The 23,950-nt window shown below is 45.1% G+C and overlaps 1 protein-coding gene across 1 annotated transcript in view; it reads left to right on the top strand.

Annotated features, from left to right (window-relative positions):
• Positions 1-23,950, top strand: part of LOC140408976 (zinc finger SWIM domain-containing protein 6-like) — a 282,372-nt gene that overhangs the window by 193,215 nt on the left and 65,207 nt on the right. The window contains 1 exon segment of the mRNA XM_072496972.1: positions 16,295-16,474. Coding sequence (XP_072353073.1) covers positions 16,295-16,474 — 180 coding nt within the window.

Raw genomic sequence — 23,950 nt, 5'->3', positions numbered from 1 at the left:
TGGAACACCATTGCCGCAACCAGAAAGGCAACCATGCAGCTGACAGCCCACTGTGAACTTAGGGCCACGGGTCATATAGGTGTCCACCCAGGCCACCCCCCCCCCCCCCCCCCAGGTGCTCTCTGGCCCCAGCTGACCCATCAGCTGTATAGGTGCGCTCCAGCACAACCAGTGCCATCTTGTTGGCTGGGATGAGTGTATGTTGGGATTGTGATGTGTATATGAGGCTGCAGCTTGTCAGCCTCCCGGGTGTCAATCACGGACACGGCGAATCCCCCACTGTTTTTCGTTGGAGTTGATTGTGTTCCACATGGCGCCAGTGCTAGCCCCTCCATAGTTGCTGCATCGGTCCAGGTTCGACACCAGTTTTGTTGTCGTAAAAGTCCAATAATTCTGCTTCAGCATCGACACTTAGTCTCAAGAACGGAGAATTCCGCCCTTAATCTTTTCCATGTATGCATCCGTTATGTTTCATGATTTATTGTCTGCTTTTCAAAAAAGGATTTAAAATAAATTTGTTTGGCTTTTAAATTGCATACAATACTAGGCACTGTGACAATGGGGGCATTTTATGGGGGCAGCAAGAGAGGAAACTAGGAGGGAGCTGAAATTTCACTTTCCAAATGGTGGGTTCACATTTAAAGATGAACTCTGACATGATTGTGGTAGATCAAGCCTCCTGCCTTCTCATGGTGAGATATTACTTGTAAAACATTTGTCTGCTATAAACATTCATTATATTAAAACATATTTGTGATTGCATCCTACCTGCATGATAAAGTCATAGGTCATAGAATTTACAGTGCAGAAGGAGGCCATTCGGCCCACCGAGTCTGCACCGGCTCTTGGAAAGAGCACCTTACCCAAGGCCACTCACCCACCCTATCCCCAGAACCCAGTAACCCAACACTAAGGGCAATTTTGGACACTAAGGGCAATTTATCATGGCCAATCCACCTAACCTGCACATCTTTGGACTGTGGGAGCACCCGGAGGAAACCCACGCACACAAGGGGAGGATATGCAGACTCCGCACAGACAGTGACCCAAGCCGGAATCAAACCTGGGACCCTGGAGCTGTGAAGCAATTGTGCTATCCACAATGCTACTGTGCTGCCCGTCAGTCAGCAGCGCACCGGAATCTTGTGGCACCCAGTTCACATTAATTTGAAGGTGGCATGCAACAATCAGCGTTGAGCAGTTGTGGCTGAGATTAGCAGTTTTTGTTGTTGAACTCCATGACACAACAAAGGGGATGGACGAGAATTGCTGCTTCCATAGAGGGTGGCAAGGGAAAGTCTGTAATGAGGTAGGGGCATTGAGGAGTGGAAGAGGGATCCAAGAGAGAACAACAATCGAGGAATTAAAGTGGGAAGAACCTGGTATCCTGGATGTGGTGGGGACGGGTCAGTCAAGGTAAGAGAATGAGGGGCCTAAAGTACTGTCCAAATGTGTGTCCAACTCAGGGTGTTGACTGGCAGAGTCCTTACAGGACTTTAGATTCACCGACAGCATTTTAATTATCCCAACTGAGATTACTCTGGAGGGCCGGTTTCGCTCCCTCGGCTAGACAGCTGGTACATGATGCAGGGTAAGGCCAGCAACGTGGGTTCAATTCCCGTATAGGTTGAGGTGTGGTGAAACTCCGGTTAAACCACTACCAGTCAGCTCTCCCCCTCAAAGGGGAAAGCAGCCTACGGTCATCTGGGATTATGGCGATGTTACCTTTACTCTCTGACAATGTCCTTTACAGTGTGTAGAAGGGAGGTCAGTCTGCAAGTTCAGCCATGTCCCAGAGAGTAGCGAATACAACACTGGGCACTAACATGAACATTCAATTAAGAGTGAATTTAAAAAAAATACAACATTGTTGCTTCCACAATGAAGGAAACTCTATGTCACCACCAATGTGTGCCAACCATGCAGCATGCCAGTACATTTACCTCGCTGCCTGAGATAGTGTCAACAAATAACAATAATGTACACATGAATAAATTGAAACCACTGAAATGTGAAATATTTACCTATTGAAATTTTACTTTTTAAAAAAAAAAAAAAATACCCATGCTACATTTGTGCTCACTGAGTCATATGTTAATGTCAATGGAGTTGGGCAGGAAAGTTTGTGGCTGTGATACAGAGCCTTCATGTTTGACCAGGAGACTCTCTCTCTCTCTCTCTAGCCCACCTGTACCTGCTGCATTGTCAGCTGATAGCAAGGTTCACCACTGAAAATCTTCTCCCACTGTGTGATCGCGCATGTGTCTCCCAGTCACGCCGCCGGCACTTAAATTTTAATTGGAATCGCATGTGAGTGGCAAAAAGCGAGAGTGGAAATGGCGCCCACTTCCTGCTTTGGCGTTGGGCATAATGGTTACGATTCTATTAACTAGCTTTGATGTGGTCTCCTACTGGCAGCCTGTTCCCAGGAACCTGCTCATGCCACAGTATGATTAATTGCTGGGAGGAGCATGGCCCAGTGACCCAGGGTGGCTGTATGATTCATGTATTCATTCTTCTTGCCTCTGCCCTGCAGAATGGATGATTGCTGCTGGGGTTTGCTTGCTCCACCGTGTGGTACATCAAATTTGAACTGCCATTGCAATGTGTCCATTCAGTGACGAAGGTTGTCCTTGGTGTTCTGAATTCCTCATTGCACTAGTAAATTGTACTTGAGGAGCTTCATGGCCTGGAGCTTGTGAGGAGCTGCAGTCATCGTTTGATTGTCGCTCCGCTCTAACTTTTTCCAACTCTATTCTGCTCCACATTTCTTGCCGGGTCTTTGGAGCTGCCTTTGTTAGAAATGTGTGTGCTGTGTCCATCGGGGAACTCTGTTGAAGCGCATGCACAGTTGGGGGTGGGGGGATGGAGAAAGACACAGGACATGCCCCCTTTTTTACACCCCTAGCTACCTTTATAGTAAATTTATAGGTCCATTTTGAAGGTGAGTGAGTGAATGGATAGGTGGATGAGGTAAGGGGGAGGGTGGATGAGGTGGCAGGTATCTGGGGTGGAAGTCCAGTTGCGGGGTGGTGTGGTCATTGTGAATCTTTGGAATTTGTCTAGGAATTTTCTGTCGAACATTTTCTGGGTAACTGTTCGGGTAAACAAATTGGAGCTGTCCAAAGTCTCTGACACTAACTTGAGATTATTTTGCGGTGGGTCGGGGAGCAGGAAAATTGTCAGTTGGAAGTGAAACTTTCCAGGCAATTCCCACTTGGGTCAGTGTGGCAGGACTTTCACAGGGTCCTGACACACATCTCCAGTACGTCCGGTTTCTGACAATCTGGAGACCCATTGATTCTGTCTGCATCTCCTGCTGCTTCAGGAAGGCAGACAGCATTATCAGAGACCCCTTACACCCAGGCTTTGCCTTCTTCCAGACCCTTCCACCAGGCAGAAGATCCAGAAGTCTTAAGACCCGCACATCCGTCTGGATCCGTTCAAAGAACAGCTTCTTCCCACAGCTACAAGACTCCTCAACGACTCCCCCTCGGACTGATCTGTTCCCTGTAAGAACACTATTCACGACGCCCTATGCTGCTCTTGCTCATGTTTGTTTGGCACCTTGTTCTGCACTGTAACCAATTACTTATTTGTCTACTGTATGTCTCCTTGGCCGCAGAAAAATGCTTTTCACTGTACTTGGGTACATGTGACAAATCAATCAATCACCGGTTTGGGCCCATATTTATACGAGAATCCAGGGTAAGAATTGTGTAACATTTTTAATGATCACTTCGAAACAAACCAAATTCTGCTGCTGCTTGCAAAAAATTACTTCCTATTTCCAGTTCTCTCCAGCTCTGACAAAGAGTCATCCAGACTCGAAACGTCAGCTCCCTTCACTCTCCACAGATGCTGTCAGACCTGCTGAGATTGTCCAGTATTTTCTGTTTTTGGTGCAAAAATTAGTGATTTTCAAAGGAGATATTTATGGGATTGAATCTGGATGAGAATAGAAGTATACAGTATTACATAGATAACAAACAGATGGTTAGAGAGGCATGAATATGTATTCCACATATGGTTCAAGTCAGTTTTTTTAATGGCTAATGAGTTGTCAGTGAGTTTGCCAGTGTTTCAAGGTGTTGTTGCTCGGTCAGCAAAATTGATATTCCTGAATAAAAATTGGTAATTTAAAAAAAAAAGAAACCTTCAATCTTATTGGCTTTCTGCCAGAATTGTAAAAACTTGGTCTAATGCATTTGTGAGAACTTGACCTGAAGCGGAAGGAAGGCTACAGCTATATTATGGAATAACGTCATGCAGTTTGGACTTGGGGAAAGAAAGGGAAAAGAATTACATATTTTGTCGAAATATTTTGCCGCCTTTTGGTACTGAACTCAAAAAACGCAGGTGTACAAGAGAAAAGGCTGCAAAATATTTCCGGATCTCACGTTTTGTGTGCACACATTGCACAATAATGAGAAGAATGAATGACTGAGTAATATGTTTTGGTGTTGGCCAGAGTATTGAACGCGCTCTATGCTCCTCCTCAAACAGAACCCTGGGATCTTTTATAGCAAGATAAACCTCCCTTTACTCCCTCGTTTGAAGGGTGAACGAGGCATCCAATGTCTCCCACTGTGGTTATTAACTGTTGAAATGACATCAAATACGGGCCAGGCTTGTTTATTCCACAATGCCCCTTTATTTGCAGTCAAGACCTGGAGGCCCAAGCCAGAGTTCAAAGGTGTACAAGCTTTTCTGAGCTTACTGTTCTGAAAAATCACTGGTTCTCAAATCAGTCCTATTGCCTGTTTTCCCTTTTGAATTTTAAACCAACTTCTGTCAAGGAATAAAGGCACCACCATACACTAGTTATAACTTCTAAATGAATAATGCATGTTTATAAATAGAACAAAGATTTCATTGTATTCTTGGAGTGAAGGTAGTCTAAATCTCAGTAATTTTGTGGAGTTAGGCTGTTTAGTATGCATTCATACTTTCAAACATATTTGAGCAACAAAATACCCTCCAAGAAACTCACTACAATATCATCTCTGCTCCACATTATATTGAACCTGCTGACTTGATATGCTACATATATTAATTTCCAGGCTTTTGCAGCCCAATAGATGTATTCCTTTTGTGAGCGATTTTGGGCCGTTGGAAAGGATATTGTGGATTGATTGGTTCTGAACAGTTGCAGTATTTCTAGAAAAAAAAACTTGACAATTAATTAGTGAAGTAGAGTATAGCACGTTGTACTACTTCATAGAATGTTAGGTTTGTGTTCATAGCCAAGATTCTCAACATTCTGAGGTCAGGATTGTGATCAGCAATTGGGGGAAGATGCCCTGCAATATAATTGAGGTTTGTCTCGTACTCGGCTGCTCTCGTGCATCTCCTGGATACTTACAGTTTAGCATCAGCAAAGGCCTGTGAACAAGTCACCCGAAAGACTGAGGAGTGGTACTTGCATATAGAAGAAAGAAAAATAGAAGACGATATAAACTTTAAATTATGAAGCAGTCAGGGGTGAAGGGAGAAGATCTTCATACAAATGACAGTGACAAACAGCGCTCTGTAATTGTGTGCAAGAGCATTACTTTTCCCAGAAGTAAAGAGTGATTTAATAGCAATTGCAATCTCGTTGTAATGTTTCCCCTCGATAATTGTCCTAAGGTCAGTTGGGCAAAATCTGAAAGGATAAAGTGGCTATTGACCTTAATCCTGGTGCAAAGTGCATTGAAATCTTCTGTTGTGTATTGAATAGGTTCCTGCCTCGGGTGGTTATATCTGTTGATCCCTTAAAGCTCAGTGCTTTCTGGTCTATATGTATGGGGTCCATAGATAGTTTGGAAATCAAGTCAACCTTTTCAGCACCAGCTCAGTGACTTGAGGCTAGATAAAGTTGCTGCTCTGTGACTAGTGTTATGATTCTGTGCAATAACAAAAGGTGACACATAGACTGCAGAAGTGAATAGGCTTTCCATGTAAGCCGAATGACTAGTTTAACTCTATGCGCTGGTGACAGGATCACATTGCTTCAAGGCTCTGCTTTGGAATTAAATGCTGAGCACTGCTAGATACCAGGCATTGCAGTGAAGCTGATTTTTCTTTGTCAGCAAATGGGATCTGCAAGTTAATTGGTGTTTCTGCAGGCTTCTGGCTGTGAAATGAAATTGGAAGCCCTTTAGCCACATGGAAATACAGGACCTGAATACAAATGTCACAAGTCACTGTCAGAAGCCAACTGAGATGAACGCTTTCCCACTCTGATGTTAGACCATTTATTGATGATTTGAATGTGGGGATTACATTTGAGGCAGAACGCCCCATTTGCCATTAACAAGAACATACTGCATGCTGATGTCCTTGTGGCAAGATGAAGAAGCAAATCATTTAAACCTTTTCCTTTTGGCATTAAAAATAATCTTCTGTTTTGTGGCAGAATTGGGATTTTCCTGACCAAGCTGCTCGTGAAAGAGTTAAAAGAAAAATTCATTCAAAATGGTTCTGCTAAACAACCATTTATTGCTTTAGTGTAGTATGAAAGAATCATTATACTTGTCAGTCCTAAAGCCAGCCATAATTGGAGCAGCTACTGTTATCAAAGCTGGGCTGTTCTCATGACAGCCTAATAAAGCTGAAACTGTTAAATTAAATCCCTGATGCTTAATCTGATGAAACCACTGAGGTAGAAGAATATTAGATGAGTGTCTGCTATTTTTCAGAGTGATGGACCCCCAAACAGCTTGTCAACACACCAAGATTACAATAACAGATTTAACGACGGACTAACACTGTCCTAACAAATATTGGAAATTCCAGCCAGGATCCCATCTTCACGATATATTGCTGAATACTCCTCCATTTTCACTTGCTTTTTATTTGAACTGTAAACTGTCTTTGTTTTGTTCAAAGGGTCTTAATTTATTTCTATTTTGTAGCATCACTTGAGTAAAATATTTTACGAAAAGGGGCAAACCATAATTCAGTTTTGTAGACCATTCTGCCCTAATTTAACCTATTATTAATCTAGGTCTGTCAATTCTCATCTATCTTCTGCCAAACAGCTGGTTGGCAGTGCAGGTAAATTGTTTTGATTTCATTTGACATCATATTTGTTTTGTCTGCAATTGCCTGAAGTTCCCCACTGCCTTCCTCGCTCCTCCCACATCTCATCCCCATAACTCCGATGAATAAAACACTAATAAAAAAAATGTGTGTGCACATGTATGTTATGTGAAAAAACATGAAGTAAAAGTCTGTTCATTTACTTCAACTTGGGTAGTTTTTAATACAGCATATAGTCTGTTTTCAACAAATGAAAGAAGTGTAGTTTGGAAAAGGGCAATGATTCCCACTTGCCATAGATAGCACAGGTAATCTATTGCATTAATCAGGCAGCCACTGTAAAATGCATAGGGAGTGATTAAACTATCATACACAATACAATCAGCTTGAAGCAGATGTCAAGACCAATACATCAAAGTTTAATTCAATAATGGAGTGAATTAGGACAAAAAATAAAAGATTCAGTCATCTAAGGACCCTGAGTCCATAGCACATTGTCTCTTTTCTCTGCTGAGGCTGTATGTGCCTGCTGCTCATGATCAAGCTTTGCCTTTGAAAAAAATGTAAATGTATAGTCATCCAGAATAGCAATAAATTGTTCGTGGGCAGTGTTTGCTGGATTTCAACTGTATGTGATTATGTGAGATTGAATATGCTGCTCTGAAACCTTTTTATATATCCAGTGTCAAGAGTGGCACAAATGTTGCTATTAACTCATGGATTCCTGAGTTGAGCCTTATTGCTACAAGATCTTGGGGATCAACATAATAGTTCTTTTTGTATTTGGCTTTGTCACTTCCAGACTGTTTCAGCTCATCCCAAACTCCTGTTGCTTATGTTATGTCCTACATCAGATCAGGGACAGGAATTTCCCCGCAAATCGGCATGTGATTCACGGCGGCAGGACCGTCTGGTCCCACCGTTGTCAATGGGGTTGTCTGTTGACCCTGCGGAGTGCACTGTCGGCAGAACCAGACGATCCTGCTAGCATGAACGACTGGAGGTTCCAGCCCAGGACCATCGTAACTGTCTTTGCTGGCTTGCATTGACCCACTATTCCCCAGCATCTTAAACATAGCATGAAGACTTTCCGACCCAGTGGATTTCCCCTTGACAGGTGCCGCAACCCATTTAAATCCCCGTTGACTTTGATGGGACTGGAAGTGGGAGAGGCTGGAAAATCCCGCCCAAGGATGAAGATTTTAAATTTAAACCCTCTCCTTTTACTTGGCACTCTTCTGGGTGAGATCTTCTGCCCATGCCGGGGGGATTTTCCGCTCCTGCTGACGATGCATCCCCGCCGCAGGTTTCTTGGCAGCGTGGGGTGGATTCAGTGGGAAATCCCATTGACAGCGGCAGGACCACAAAATCCCACCATCGGCCAACTGAGGGCTGCCTCCCGCTCCAGAGAAACGTACCGTGAGGAGGCCAGAGAATCTTGCCCCCTTGTCTCTCTGACCACTTCCAGCTGCACAGCTACTCCCTCTTTTTCACCCCACTCCCCACTATTTTTCCCATCTCGCTCTAATACTACTCACACCTCCAACCTATTGTTCGACTAATTCCAGTTGTCTGTTCTCGCTGTCTGGAATTCTGTTCTAACTACCTACTTCGTTGCGCTCTCCTTTTGAAACTCACCTGTTTGATCAGGCTTCACTCATTTCACTTAGTTTTAGTTTTATTTGTGCATGACTAATTGTGCTGACAGTAATATTAAAAAATAATTAATTTTCGAATAACCTAGACAAAGCCTATAGAGCACACCATCAATGGTCAATTGTTCGAAAGTGCGGCTGGTTTCATGTAGCAAATTGACAAATTGCAGAATTTCTATGTTGCCTGTGAACTTTATTGCAATTTATTACTGCTCAAATGAAGTTTTTTAAAAACAAAACCTCCTGTTTTTGGCAGCATATTTGTTTTCTGGGTCTTCTCCTTGTGGTAACAAAATCTGAGCTAACATTTCTCCAGAGCTTTCCCATACATCACTTGTGATTTATTCCTACTGTTTCCCCAGTGGCATTAATATTAAATTGCATAACACTGTGTGAGTTAGCATCTCGTTATCTAATGGGAAACATGATATTTGCATACTTGCACCGAAGGCTGTCTTGTGCAGCAGCCAGTCGCGAGTTCAAATTCTTTCTAAATTGTCTTTTATATAAATCTAAATGGTGTGGTTAGACTTGGGTTACCTAGGGCCACTCTACAACGTTGTAAGCTAAGAATCGAATGAAATATTTTTTTCTCTCCAGAAATACACTTTGCATTGGATGATCAAAATCAATTGTGTCTGTTTAGTCATTACCCCGACAATGAATCTGCGAAGATGCTGTCTTTTTCTTAACCTCCTGTTCTCCTCTGGCAAATGAAGTGTATTTTAGCCACATGCAGGCTGCATTACTAATTGGCACGTGTTTACAGCAGTCCGTCTGAATTTGTGGCAGTTGTAGCCTTAAATAGGTGTGTATTAGCAGTATGTGATCGCAGATTGTCGGGCGCAGATTAATTATTTAGAAGTGTCTGTGTGCCATGGGGCGGGCGGGGGGTGGGGTGGGGGGGGGGGGGGGGTTAGGCAAGTGCTCCTTCATCTATCTCCCTGTCTCTCAAAAATGAAACTTGTGCATTTCTTCCATTTGTTTTTAATTGCAATTGAGCTGCAGGCTCCTAAAGCTTTCTGCGGTGGATGAATGTTGGGTCTTTTTTAATAAAAGTTTGCTTGCCGATGTCCACATACTTACACACGTGTAACCGGGCAACAACTAATGAAAATCATATGAAAATCATATTCGTTTAGACCTTGCTAGAGCGATGAGGTCGACGGATGGTTCACAAAATGTAAATTATGGGTGCGATCTATCGACCTCGTCACCCTCGACTCTGGATGCGACAAGGCCAGTAAATCCATCGAGAGGCCCCTCACGAGATTTACCGGCCTTGTCACGACCGTGAGCTTTAACGAGATATGTCTATGCCGGATCTACCCAGTGCCCGGGGTCAAAGCACCAAGTATGCGGCGGTTAACGCTGGTGTCCATAAACGTGGACCAGGTGTACCGGCACTTGTGGGGGGGTGGGGGGGGGGGGGGGGGGTGTTCCCCCTGGGTGCCCAGGCTCTAAGGGTTGTAACCTGGCACTGCCTTCGGGTGCTCAGATGGCATTTTGCCCATGCTGAGGTTTAGACCCGGGGGTGTCCTGTCCTTATGAGGTGGGGTGCAGGACCCTCTAGTTGGGGCGTTTCTAGTTGGGGCGTTTGGGGGAGGGGGATTTACGGAGTCGATGTTGGGGGGAGGTGTGTGAATAGAGGTTGGGACGTCATAAGAATGGCACCACAATCTCTTCCTGCACTGGCAAGCGGAGCTCTTTCATGCAGGCGATGGGCCCAAGTACGACCTCGGTGGGGCGTTCCTCGCCGAGGTCCAGAAATGCAGCAGAGTCCCATTTAGTAGCGGAGTCATTCTTGGTGCTGCAAGCAACGGGAAACACCCAGCTAAATGCGCCCGGCACGCAACTCTGTTTCATTTCCGTTAAATCACACCCTATAATATTTAATGTAATTGCGTTATGTTCCAGACTTGTATGAAGGACCCATATATAATCTTTTCCTTCTGAAATGCTGTGAACTCCAGTCTGTAGAAAGCCACTTCATTGCATGTATTATAACCTCAATTTCAAACTAAATTTATGTTTCTACCCTTTTGGCTTCACCTCATGATGCCACAGACATTGGACATTATCCAATTTGTGAGAAGCAAATTAAACTGTTTACATCAGTGTGTATGTGAGTCGAACAAAATATCCTTCAAATAAAGACAGAAATTTCAAACAAATAAGATTTTGCATCTGTAATCAGTTGGAATACAATCAAACTCTTTTTGTCAAGTTCAATTTTTGATTGTAATTGTCAACTCGCTTCCATGTTTGGTTGATTAGCCTTTTCTTCTTTGCTGCTGGCAGCTGCCTGCTTTCAAGAGCTATCTCGTACCAGCACCTAACGGGACGTTTCAGATGGCCATCCAAGCTATTTAAAAAAATAATTTTTGGGATGTGAGCATCACTGGCAAGGCCAGCATTTGTTGCCCATTCCTTTTGTGTGGCAGTCCTTTTGGGGAGTTCCAGGATTTTGATTCCGTGACCATGAAGGATGCTGGGGGTCTTGGCGGGAAACATGAAGGTGATGGTGTTCCTGTATATATGCTGCCCTTGTCCTAGGTAGTAGAGGTCGTGAGTTTGGAAGATGCTGCCGAAGGAGTCTTGGTGAGTTGCTGCAGTACATCTTGTATAGTACATGCTGCTGCAACTGTGTGTTTGGTAGTGGAGGGAGTGGGTGTTTAAGGTGGTGGGTGAGGGTGCCAATGAAGCGGGCTGCTTTTTCTCCAATCTTCAATCTTGTGTTGATCATCTTGAGTGTTTTCTGGAGCTGGATTCACCCAAGCACCCGGGCAGCACGGTAGCATTGTGGATAGCACAATTGCTTCACAGCTCCAGGGTCCCAGGTTCGATTCCCAACTTGGGTCACTGTCTGTGCGGAGTCTGCACATTCTCCCCCTGTGCGTGTGGATTTCCTCCGGGTGCTCCGGTTTCCTCCCACAGTCCAAAGATTAGGTGGATTGACCATGCTAAATTGCCCATCGTGTCCAAAATTGCACTTAGTGTTGGGTGGGGTTACTGGGTTATGGGGATAGTGTGGAGGTGTGGACCTTGGGTAGGGTGCTCTTTCCAAGAGCCGGTGCAGACTCGATGGGTCAAATGGCCTCCTTCTGCACTGTAAATTCTATGAAATCTTATGAAAATGGAGTATTCCAGCATATTCCTGAAATGTACCTTGCAGGTAACAGGTGGGCTTTGACATTCAAGACGTGAGTTACCTGCCATGGCCTCTGACCTGCTGTTGTAGCCACAGTATTTATATGGCTGATACAGTTTAGTTTCTCGTCAATGGTAACCCCAATGATGTTGATGGTGGCGATTTGATGATGGTAATACCAGTGAATGCCAGCAAAAGGTGGTTAGATTCTCAGTGAGGGTGCCACGTGCCAGTGAGGCTAGAAATAGGAAGATAGAGCAGATAAACACGTGGCTAAACAGCTGGTGTAGGAGGGAGGGTTTCCATTATCTGGACCACTGGGAGCTCTTCCGGGGCAGATGTGACCTGTATAAGAAGGACGGGTTGCATCTAAACCGGAGAGGCATAAATATCCTGGCCGCGAGGTTTGCTAGTGTCACACTGGAGGGTTTAAACTAGTATGGCAGGGGGGTGGGCACGGGAGCAATAGGTCAGAAGGTGAGAGCATTGAGGGAGAACTAGGGAATAGGGACAGTGTGGCTCTGAGGCAGAGCAGACGGGGAGAAGTTGCTGAACACAGCGGGTCTGGTGGCCTGAAGTGCATATGTTTTAATGCAAGGAGCATTACGGGTAAGGCAGATGAACTTAGAGCTTGGATTAGTACGTGGAACTATGATGTTGTGGCCATTACAGAGACCTGGTTGAGGGAAGGGCAGGATTGGCAGCTAAACATTCCAGGATTTAGATGTTTCAGGCGGGATAGAGGGGGATGTAAAAGGGGAGGTGGAGTTGCGCTACTTGTTCGGGAGAATATCACAGCTGTACTGCGAGAGGACACCTCAGAGGGCAGTGAGGCTATATGGGTAGAGATCAGGAATAAGAAGGGTGCAGTCACAATGTTGGGGGTATACTACAGGCCTCCCAACAGCCAGCGGGAGATAGAGGAGCAGATAGGTAGACAGATTTTGGAAAAGAGTAAAAACACCAGGGTTGTGGTGATGGGAGACTTCAACTTCCCCAATATTGACTGGGACTCACTTAGTGCCAGGGGCTTAGACGGGGCGGAGTTTGTAAGGAGCATCCAGGAGGGCTTCTTAAAACAATATGTAGACAGTCCAACTAGGGAAGGGGCGGTACTGGACCTGGTATTGGGGAATGAGCCCGGCCAGGTGGTAGATGTTTCAGTAGGGGAGCATTTCGGTAACAGTGACCACAATTCAGTAAGTTTTAAAGTACTGGTGGACAAGGATAAGAGTGGTCGAGGATGAATGTGCTAAATTGGGGGAAGGCTAATTATAACAATATTAGGCGGGAACTGAAGAACATAGATTGGGGGCGGATGTTTGAGGGCAAATCAACATCTGACCTGTGGGAGGCTTTCAAGTGGCAGTTGAAAGGAATACAGGACCGGCATGTTCCTGTGAGGAAGAAAGATAAATACGGCAATTTTCGGGAACCTTGGATGACGAGTGATATTGTAGGCCTCGTCAAAAAGAAAAAGGAGGCATTTATCAGGGCTAAAAGGCTGGGAACAGACGAAGCCTGCGTGGAATATAAGGAAAGTAGTAAGGAACTTAAGCAAGGAGTCAGGAGGGCTAGAAGGGGTCACGAAAAGTCATTGGCAAATAGGGTTAAGGAAAATCCCAAGGCTTTTTACACGTACATAAAAAGCAAGAGGGTAGCCAGGGAAAGGGTTGGCCCACTGAAGGATAGGAAAGGGAATCTATGTGTGGAGCCAGAGGAAATGGGCGAGGTACTAAATGAATACTTTGCATCAGTATTCACCAAAGAGAAGGAATTGGTAGATGTTGAGTCTGGAGAAGGGGGTGTAGATAGCCTGGGTCACATTGTGATCCAAAAAGACGAGGTGTTGGGTGTCTTAAAAAATATTAAGGTAGATAAGTCCCCAGGGCCTGATGGGATCTACCCCAGAATACTGAAGGAGGCTGGAGAGGAAATTGCTGAGGCCTTGACAGAAATCTTTGGATCCTCGCTGTCTTCAGGGGATGTCCCGGAGGACTGGAGAATAGCCAATGTTGTTCCTCTGTTTAAGAAGGGTAGCAAGGATAATCCCGGGAACTACAGGCCGGTGAGCCTTACTTCAGTGGTAGGGAAATCACTGGAGAGAATTCTTCGAGACAGGATCTACTCCCATTTGGAAGCAAATGGACGTATTAGTGAGAGGCAGCACGGTTTTGTGAAGGGGAGGTCGTGTCTCACTAACTTGATAGAGTTTTTCGAGGAGGTCACTAAGATGATTGATGCAGGTAGGGCAGTAGATGTTGTCTATATGGACTTCAGTAAGGCCTTTGACAAGGTCCCTCATGGTAGACTAGTACAAAAGGTGAAGTCACATGGGATCAGGGGTGAGCTGGCAAGGTGGATACAGAACTGGCTAGGCCATAGAAGGCAGAGAGTAGCAATGGAGGGATGCTTTTCTAATTGGAGGGCTGTGACCAGTGGTGTTCCACAGGGATCAGTGCTGGGACCATTGCTCTTTGTAGTATATATAAATGATTTGGAGGAAAATATAACTGGTCTGATTAGTAAGTTTGCAGACGACACAAAGGTTGGTGGAATTGCGGATAGCGATGAGGACTGTCGGAGGATACAGCAGGATTTAGATTGTCTGGAGACTTGGGCGGAGAAATGGCAGATGGAGTTTAATCCAGACAAATGTGAGGTAATGCATTTTGGAAGGTCTAATGCAGGTAGGGAATATACAGTGAATGGTAGAACCCTCAAGAGTATTGAAAGTCAAAGAGATCTAGGAGTACAGGTCCACAGGTCATTGAAAGGGGCAACACAGGTGGAGAAGATAGTCAAGAAGGCATACGGCATGCTTGCCTTCATTGGCCGGGGCATTGAGTATAAGAATTGGCAAGTCATGTTGCAGCTGTATAGAACCTTAGTTAGGCCACACTTGGAATATAGTGTTCAATTCTGGTAGCCACACTACCAGAAGGATGTGGAGGCTTTAGAGAGGGTGCAGAAGAGATTTACCAGAATGTTGCCTGGTATGGAGGACATTAGCTATGAGGAGCGATTGAATAAACTCGGTTTGTTCTCACTGGAACAAAGGAGGTTGAGGGGAGACCTGATAGAGGTATATAAAATTATGAGGGGCATAGACCGAGTGGATAGTCAGAGGCTTTTCCCCAGGGTAGCGGGGTCAATTACTAGGGGGCATAGGTTTAAGGTGAGAGGGGCAAGGTTTAGAGTAGATGTACGAGGCAAGTATTTTACGCAGAGTGTAGTGGGTGCCTGGAACTCGCTACCGGAGGAGGTAGTGGAAGCAGGGACCATAGGGACATTTAAGGGGCATCTTGACAAATATATGAATAGGATGGGAATAGAAGGATATGGACCCAGGAAGTGTAGAAGATTGTAGTTTAGTCGGGCAGCATGGTCGGCACGGGCTTGGAGGGCCGAAGGGCCTGTTCCTGTGCTGTACATTTCTTTGTTCTTTGTTCTTTGTTGACTGGCACTTGTGTGGCTTAACTCTACTCCCTGGCATCTGACGTTCAAATCCTCACACTGCATGGTTTGGTTTGGAAACGGAGCAGAATGAATATAAAACCCATGCTGATCCATCCATGTTGGTGTTTTTGTTTTCTCATCCTTCTCCCCTGACCCCTTATTCTAGGTAACGCCACCACTGAAGGTGATTGGAGGTAATACTTTTGCCCCTGTCTGTTCGTTTGTTATTTGTAAACAATGTATCTAAACTGATTTCAATGAAATGTATGGCCCAAGGTAGAATTGATGGTTTTAGGTGAAGGCGGGGATCGAGGTCCTGGATTTATTTTTTTAAGGATCTGTTAACAATAATAGATGGGACAAACATGATGTTGATGGTTTAAGAATGTTGTGGATGGCCTCAGCTGCTGGGGTTTGTCAGAGTGGAATTTGTCAGAGTTTTCAGAGCAGGTTGTTGGATGTAAATTGGTCTGAAGTGTCCTCCATAAGATGAAAGCTGTTGATCAAAAATATCTATTTTTTCAGCTTTGCCAGACAGGGAAAATCCTCATTTTATAGGACAAAAGATCAGATAAGAGTGCATAAATATTATAATGTAGTTTAAAACATTGAGTCAATATGCACCACCGAGTGCCCTCTTCATTAGATGCTAATATAATACTTTAAAGATTTTCTTTTGGTCTTAGTTTTATTTTGATAGTTCACTGTACAAAATTGGTATTAAATAGTTGGTTTCTTTTTTTGTGGAGAAACTTTATCATGAGTTTATTTCAATAGGGAAATGAGAAATGGCAATATACTAAAATACAGGCCCCATCTGCTGCTGATGCAAATTGGCTTGTATGAGTAAGAGCTACTTCCTCCTGGATATTTATTAATACCGATGAAGATTCAAGTTTGTACTTTGTATCCCAGAATCTTCATGGGCTGTATTTGAAATTATTCTGAGTTTTTTGATTTGAAGCCATCATTTAAATTTGCCTGTCTGCTTTTGGATTCTTAGGTGCTCTGTGGATGTGTATAGTCTTAAACCCCCATTGCAAGCCTGAGCAGAAAGCAGGCTGGCTAAAGCAGCTCAGAAAATGGAACTGTGTTGACGTTTGTCCCTGGGAGGATGGAAACCATGGAAATGAGCTGCCCAATTTAACCAATGCTTTGCCTCAGGGTGCAAATGCGAACCAAGGTGAGGATTAAATGAAGCTGCAATGCAACTGGACTCTTTGCTTGTGCAATTAAACAGTGATTATTGGTGGTGGGGGCGGGGGGGGGGGGGGGGGGGGGAAGAGAGTGGGCCGGCGGGCCAGAAAAGGCTGCCCTTAATAACAGGAGGACATCACTGTAAGGTTACCACACTGGAATAATTTATTTTAACTTTGGGTTTGGACATTGATGTGCTGCCAGAAATGGGTGAAAGCAGAATCCAAACTAACTTTTACATACAAAATGGATGAATATTTGAAAGAGTACAATTGATGAAGGAATGGGAAAAGCTGTGAATTTGGATGCAAATGATTCCTCAAGTCTATGTTTTTAAAGATCTGCTGGTGGTTCCACAAGTTTATCCACTGGCCAGCTATGATAAACAGATCAAGAGTGTCTTGGATTTAGGGTCATTGGGGTACTAGTAGAGATCCTCCATAAACATGGATGAGTTACTGGATTGGATCAGTCCATGATGCCTGTAAGATTAAATAGCTTGTCAATGCTGACACAGGAATATTAACTATTTGAGCAAATTCAGGAGAGGTTCCTGATGTCTGTCTCTCCAGCAAGGAGTAACAAAGAACAAAGAAAATTACAGCACAGGAACAGGCCCTTTGGCCCTCCCAGCCTGCGCCGATTCAGATCCTTTATCTAAACCTGTCACCTATTTTCCAAGGATCTACTTCCCTCTGTTCCCCGCCCGTTCATATATCTGTCTATACGCATCTTAAATGAGGCTATTGTGCCCGCCTCTACCACCTCCGCTGGCAAAGCGTTCCAGGCATCCACCACCCTCTGCGTAAAACACTTTCCACGCACATCTCCCTTAAACTTTCCCCCTCTCACCTTGAAACCATGACCCCTTATAATTGACATCCCCACTCTTGGAAAAAGCTTGTTCCTATCCACCCTGTCCATACCTCTCATAATTTTGTAGACCTCAATCAGGTCCCCCCTCAACCTCCGTCTTTCCAACGAAAACAATCCTAATCTACTCGACCTTTCTTCATAGCCAGGCAACATCCTGGTGAACCTCCTCTGCACCCTCTCTAAAGCATCCACATTCTTCTGGTAATGTGGCGACCAGAACTGCGCACAGTATTCCAAATGTGCCCTAACCAAAGTCCTATACAGCTGTAACATGACCTGCCGACTCTTGTACTCAATACCGCGTCCTATGAAGGCAATCGTGCTGAATGCCTTCTTGACCACTCCTATCGACCTGCATTGCCACCTTCAGGGTACAATGGACTTGAACTCCCAGATCTCTCTGTACTTCAATTTTCCCCAGGCCTCTTCCATTGACCGTATAGTCCGCTCTTGAATTAGATCTTCCAAAATGCATCACCTCGCATTTGCCTGGATTGAACTCCATCTGCCATTTCAACTGCCCAACTCTCCAATCTATTTACATTTTGCTGTATTCTCTGACAGTCCTCCTCGCTATCTGCTACTCCACCAATCTTAGTATCATCTGCAAACTTGCTAATCAGACCACCTATACCTTCGTCCAGATCATTTATGTATATCACAAACAACAGTGGTCCGAGCACGGATCCCTGTGGAACGCCACTAGTCACCTTTCTCCATTTTGAGACACTCCCTTCCACCACTACTCTCTGTCTCCTGTTGCCCAGCCAGTTCTTTATCCATCTAGCTAGTACACCCTGAACCCCATACGACTTCACTTTTTCCATCAACCTGCCATGGGAAACTTTATCAAACGCCTTACTGAAGTCCATGTAAAAGACATCTACAGCCCTTCCCTCATCAATTAACGTTGTCACTTCCTCAAAGAATTCTATTAAGTTTGTAAGACATGACCTTCCCTGCACAAAACCATGCTGCCTATCACTGATAAGTCTATTTTCTTCCAAATGGGAATAGATCCTATCCCTCAGTATCTTCTCCAACAGTTTGCCTACCACTGACGTCCAGTTCATAGGTCTATAATTCCCTGGATTATCCCTGCTACCCTTCTTAAACAAAGGGACAACATTTGCAATTCTCCAGTCCTCCGGGACCTCACCTGTGCTCAAGGATGCTGCAAAGATATCTGTTAACGCCCCAGCTATTTCTTCCCTCTCTTCCCTCCGTAACCTGGGATAAATCCCATCCGGACCTGGGGAGTTGTCCACCTTAATGCCTTTTAGAATACCCAAAACTTCCCCCTTCCTTATGCCGACTTGACCTAGAGTATTTAAACATCCATCCTTACCCTCAACATCCGTCATGTCCCTCTCCTTGGTGAATACCGGTGCAAAGTACTCATGAAAGAATCTCACCCATTTCCTCCGACTCCACGCATAAATTCCCTCTTTTGTCTTTGAGTGGGCCAATCCTTTCTCTAGTTACCCTCTTGCTCCTTATATACGAATAAAAGGCTTTGGGAGTTTCCTTAACCCTGTTAGCCAAAGATATTTCATGACACCTTTTAGCCCCCTTTATTGCGCGTTTGAGATTTGTCCTACTTTCCTGATATTCCTCCAGAGCTTCATCAGTTTAAGTCGCCTAGATCTTACATATGCTTCCTTTTTCATTTTAGCTAGTCTCACAATTCCACCTGTCATCCATGGTTCCCTAATCTTGCCATTTCTATCCCTCATTTTCACAGGGACGTGCCTGTCCTGCACTCTAATCAACCTTTCCTTAAAAGACTCCCACATTTCAAATGTGGATTTACCCTTAAAGAGCTGCTCCCAATCCACATTCCCTAGCTCCTGCTGAATTTTGTTATACTTGGCCTTTCCCCAATTTAGCACTCTTTCTTTAGGACCGCTCTCATCTTTGTCCATGAATACTCTAAAACTTACGGAATTGTGATCACTATTCCCAAAGTAATCACCGACTGAAGCTTTAACCACCTGGCCGGGATCATTCCCCAATAACAGGTCCAGTATGGCCCCTTCCCGAGTTGGACTATTTACATACTGCTCTAAAAAAGTCTCCTGGATGCTCCTTACAAATTCTGCTCCATCTACACCTCCAACACTACATGAGTCCCATTCAATGTTGGGGAAGTTAAAATCTCCCATCACGACCGCCCTATTGCTCCTACATTTTTCTATAATCTTTTTCTACATATTTGTACCTCTACTTCACGCTCGCTTTTGGGAGGCCTGTGGTAAAGTCCCAACAATGTTACTGCACCTTTCATATTTCTTAGCTCTACCCATATTGCCTCAGTGCTCAAATCCTCCATCGTGCCCTCCTTAATCATAGCTGTGATATCATCTCTGACCAGTAATGCAACTCCTCCGCCCCTTTTACCTCCCTCTCTATCCCTCCTGAAGCATCTATACCCTGGGATATTTAGTTGCCAGTCTTGCCCTTCCCTCAACCAAGTCTCCGTGCCACCAATAACATCATATTCCCAGGTACTAATTGAAGCCATAAGTTCATCTGCCTTACCTGCTATACTTCTCGCATTGAAACAAATGCACCTCAGACCACCTGTCCCTTTGAGTTCATCATCTCTTCCCTGGCTACTCTTCCCCTTAGTCACATGGAGTTTACTATCTAGTACCTTACTGGCTTTAGTTGCTGCCTCTTTACTGACCTCTAACTTCCTAATCTGTTTCCCATCCCCCTGCCACCTAAGTTTAAAACCTCCCCAACAGTGTTAGCAAAAGCACCCCTAGGACATTGGTTCCAGTCCTGCCTAGGTATAGACCATCCGATTTGTAATGGTCCCACCGCCCCCAGAACCGGTTCCAATGTCCCACAAATCTGAACCCCCTCCCTCCTGCACCATCTCTCAAGCCACGTATTCATTCTGACTATTCTTGAATTTCTACTCTGTCTCGTGGCACTGGTAGCAATCCTGAGATTACTACCTTTTGAGGTCCTACTTTTTAACTTATCTCCTAACTCCCTAAATTCTGAGTGTAGGACCTCATTCCATTTTTTACCTATATCGTCGGTGCCTATATGCACCACGACAACTGGCTGTTCACCCTCCCCCTTCAGTATGTCCTGCAGCCGATCTGAGACATCCCTGACCCATGCACCCGGGAGGCAACATACCATTCGGGAGTCTCGTTTTCGACCACAGAAACGCCTGTCTACTCCCCTTATGATTGAATCCCCTATGACTATAGCCCTGCCAGTCTTTTTCCTGCCCTTCTGTGCAGCAGAGCCAGCCACGGTGCCATGAGCCTGCCTTCCCCTGGTGAGTCATCTCCCCCAACAGTATCTAAAACAGTATACCTGGTTTTCTCCCCCAACAGTATCCAAAACAGTATACCTGTTTTGGAGGGAGATGACCGCAGGGGACACCTGCACTGCCTTCCTGCTCTTTCTCTGCCTTTTGATCATCCATTCTCTCTCTCCCTTACCAATCCTAATCTGTGGTGTGACCAACTCACTGAACGTGCTATCCACGACCTCCTCAGCATCGTGGATGCTCCAAAGTGAGTCCATCCGCAGCTCCAGAGCCGTAATGCGGTCTAACAGGAGTTGCAGCTGGACACGCGTCCCGCACATTAAGGAGTCAGGGGCATCGGCCACGTCCCTGAACTCCCACATTGAGCACGAGGAGCATAATACGGGTCTGGGATCTCCTGCCATTTTGACACTTTACCTTAACTGATTCAAAATATAATATAAAATAATGAATAAGTGAAGGGAATAAGGATTTTACTTACCAATCACAATACTTACCAACCCACAAAGAGTTAAATTTCTCCCAGCTACTTACCTTCCCGACAGACCCCTGGCCGCTGCTCCCGCCGAAAATCTGAAGCTATAACTTGCGGATAAAAGAAAAAGAAAAGAGAGAGCTTACCTGATATTCACTCACCCCCTCAGGTTAGAGGAGGTGGAAGGGTGGGAGTTTAGTAACCGCCCAACTTCAGTAGAGGTAAAAAATCAAACACTTAAGCACCTACCTGATTCTCAAACTGCACTTCGGCTCCCTCTCTCTCTCCCGCTCCCAGAAATGAAGGCCGATGGAACCTGGGGGCAAGTTTAAACACCTACCTGAATCCCAAGCTGCACTCGCTGCATTCCGGCTCCCTCTCTCTCTCCCGCTTCCGGAAATGAAGGCCACTGGAACCTAGGGGCAAGTTTAAACACCTACCTGAATTCCCAAGCTGCACTCCGGCTCCCTCTCTCTCTCCCGCTCCCGGAAATGAAGGCCGCTGGAACCTGGGGGCAAGTTTAAACACCTACCTGAATCCCAAGCTGCATTCACTGCACTCCGGCTCCCTCTCTCTCTCCCGCTCCCGGAAATGAAGTTTAGGGGAAAAATATTTGCCCGCGTATGTTTTGAAGAGCCATTAGCAAAGACTTTTTTTTTTTAAAATCACACCTGACTTTAAATGTGTTTTTTAACTGCATTAATTTGAAGTGTGATTTTAAAATTAGACTAAATTACTAGGGAAAATAATTTTGAAGGCTTTTTTGATTTTTGCAGTTGTAAAATTTGGAATAAAAATATAATTGGGATGTACGATGTTAAGTTTGGCATTAGGCTGTGATATGTGGGAGACACAGCACTTGGCAGTCATTTTATTTTTTTGTATGGTGTCATGCGAGGTGGTTTTCATATAACCATATAAAGAATTTTTACATTCAGTCGAAGCAGCTCTTTGATTTGGTGGACCCCCGATAATGTCAAATCTGCTCAATCTGCAGGTGCGTGCAAATTCCACAATACTAGCAGCTGCAGGGACTTTCTGAAAGTTATCATTCCCAGCTTGCATTTCTACCTGCACAACCTCCCTGATTGCTGGGAAGGCAAGTGTGTGCAGGTATAAAAATCATTGACACTGGAGTAGGCCATTCAGCCCCTGCAGCCTGTTATGTCACTCTTATTAGATCTTGGCCGATCTGTAACTCAACTTCATTAACCAACCGTTTTTCCCACTTGCCTAAAGAAAACAATGTATCTTAATCTTGAAATTTTCATTTGACACTGCATCCACAATCTTTCAGAAGAACAAGTTCCAGATTTTCACACTCGGTTAGGGGAAAAATATTTGCCAATTTCGCTCCTCCATTAGGGGAAATAGTTTTGCTGTATCTGCTCCACTGAATCCCTTTAACTTTTAAATATTTTGATTGGAAGGAACAACTGAATCATTTTTTCTAATTCTGTCCATCTGCAGCTTTTCCACTGCACCAGCAGTTCCACAGTTGAGGCTGTGGAATACCGTCAATCCACCTCCAGCATGGAGTCGATCATCCACTGCTTGACTGCCATTTCTTTCCTGTCCCAAATTGCCCTATAAGCTATGATTTTGCCCCTGGTCACTGCCTTCAGTGCCTCCCAGAACGTGGAGGGTGAGACATCCCCATTCTGATTGCAGGTTACATGGTCATCGATGGCTTGGGATATCTTTATACAGAATTCCGTATCGGAGAAGAGAGCTGAATCCAGCCTCCATGGGAGGGCCGGCCCTTCTCCAACCTAGCGTCCGTGTAATGTGCCGTGTAGCCGGAGATTACAATTGTGGATTATTCCGCCTTTGTTACCTCTGGAAACACCATTTTCCCTATGACAAATAAAATCTATGCGTGAGTAGGCCTTGTGCACATAAGAGAAAAAGGAGAATTATTTTTAGCTAACATGATTGAACCGGCACGGAGCAAGCCCCCCCTCCCCCTCCCAATAAAGGCATTCAATTTTCGTGCCGTACCTGACACAGTTCCTGTCCTAGAGTTGAATCTGTCATTGTCGGGTCCTGTACGCAGTTAAAGTCCTCCCACCATGACAAGTCGGTGGCTATTTAGTGCTGGGATTTCAGCCATCTTTTTCTTGACTAATTCTGCAACATTCCAGTAGGGGGCGTATATATTTAGCAAGACTAGGGCCCATTCCAGAGTCCCGGTGACCATCACCCCCCCCCCCACCCCCACCCCCGGTCCGTCACTGTGCTCGTCACTGTGAATGAAACTGTCCTGTTGAACAGCATGGTGGCATAGTGGTTAGCACTGCTGCCTCACAGCTTCAGGAACCCGGGTTCAATTCTGGCCTCGGGTGACTGCGTGGAGTTTGCACACACGTGGGTTTTCTTCTACACTGCAGGGATTTTATGATTCTGTGATTAGTATGCCCCCCCCCCCCCGGTCCTGGTGTCCAATCATGAACCAAACGCTTGTCCCACCCAGCCTTTCCTTACCCGCCGACGGTGCCTATCTCTCTCAGGTGTGTCTCCTTTAGGAAGGCTACGTCCGCCCTCAGACTCTTGAGATTGGTGAGAACTCTGAATCTTTTCACTGGCCCATCGAGGCCCCTCACGTTCCATGTTATTATCCGGATTGGGTGGGGACGGGGTTCTCCCCCCTCCTCTCCCCTCCCCTCCTCTCGTGGGGTCAACCATACTCTCCCTGTGGGCCTGGCCCTGTTCGTCCGGGCCTGCCCTTGCTCATGGCCCATTCAAGGTGTTTGCCGACTACTTCCTCATTTTCGCCAACTCTCCACGCTTCTGCCTGTGTTGGTCACTGCCGCTCT

Source organism: Scyliorhinus torazame, chromosome 3, assembly GCF_047496885.1.
Source record: "Scyliorhinus torazame isolate Kashiwa2021f chromosome 3, sScyTor2.1, whole genome shotgun sequence".
NCBI classification, from domain to species: Eukaryota; Metazoa; Chordata; class Chondrichthyes; order Carcharhiniformes; family Scyliorhinidae; genus Scyliorhinus; species Scyliorhinus torazame.
The sequence above is the reverse complement of the archived record's forward strand: the minus strand, read 5'-3'. Positions and strand labels throughout refer to the sequence as shown.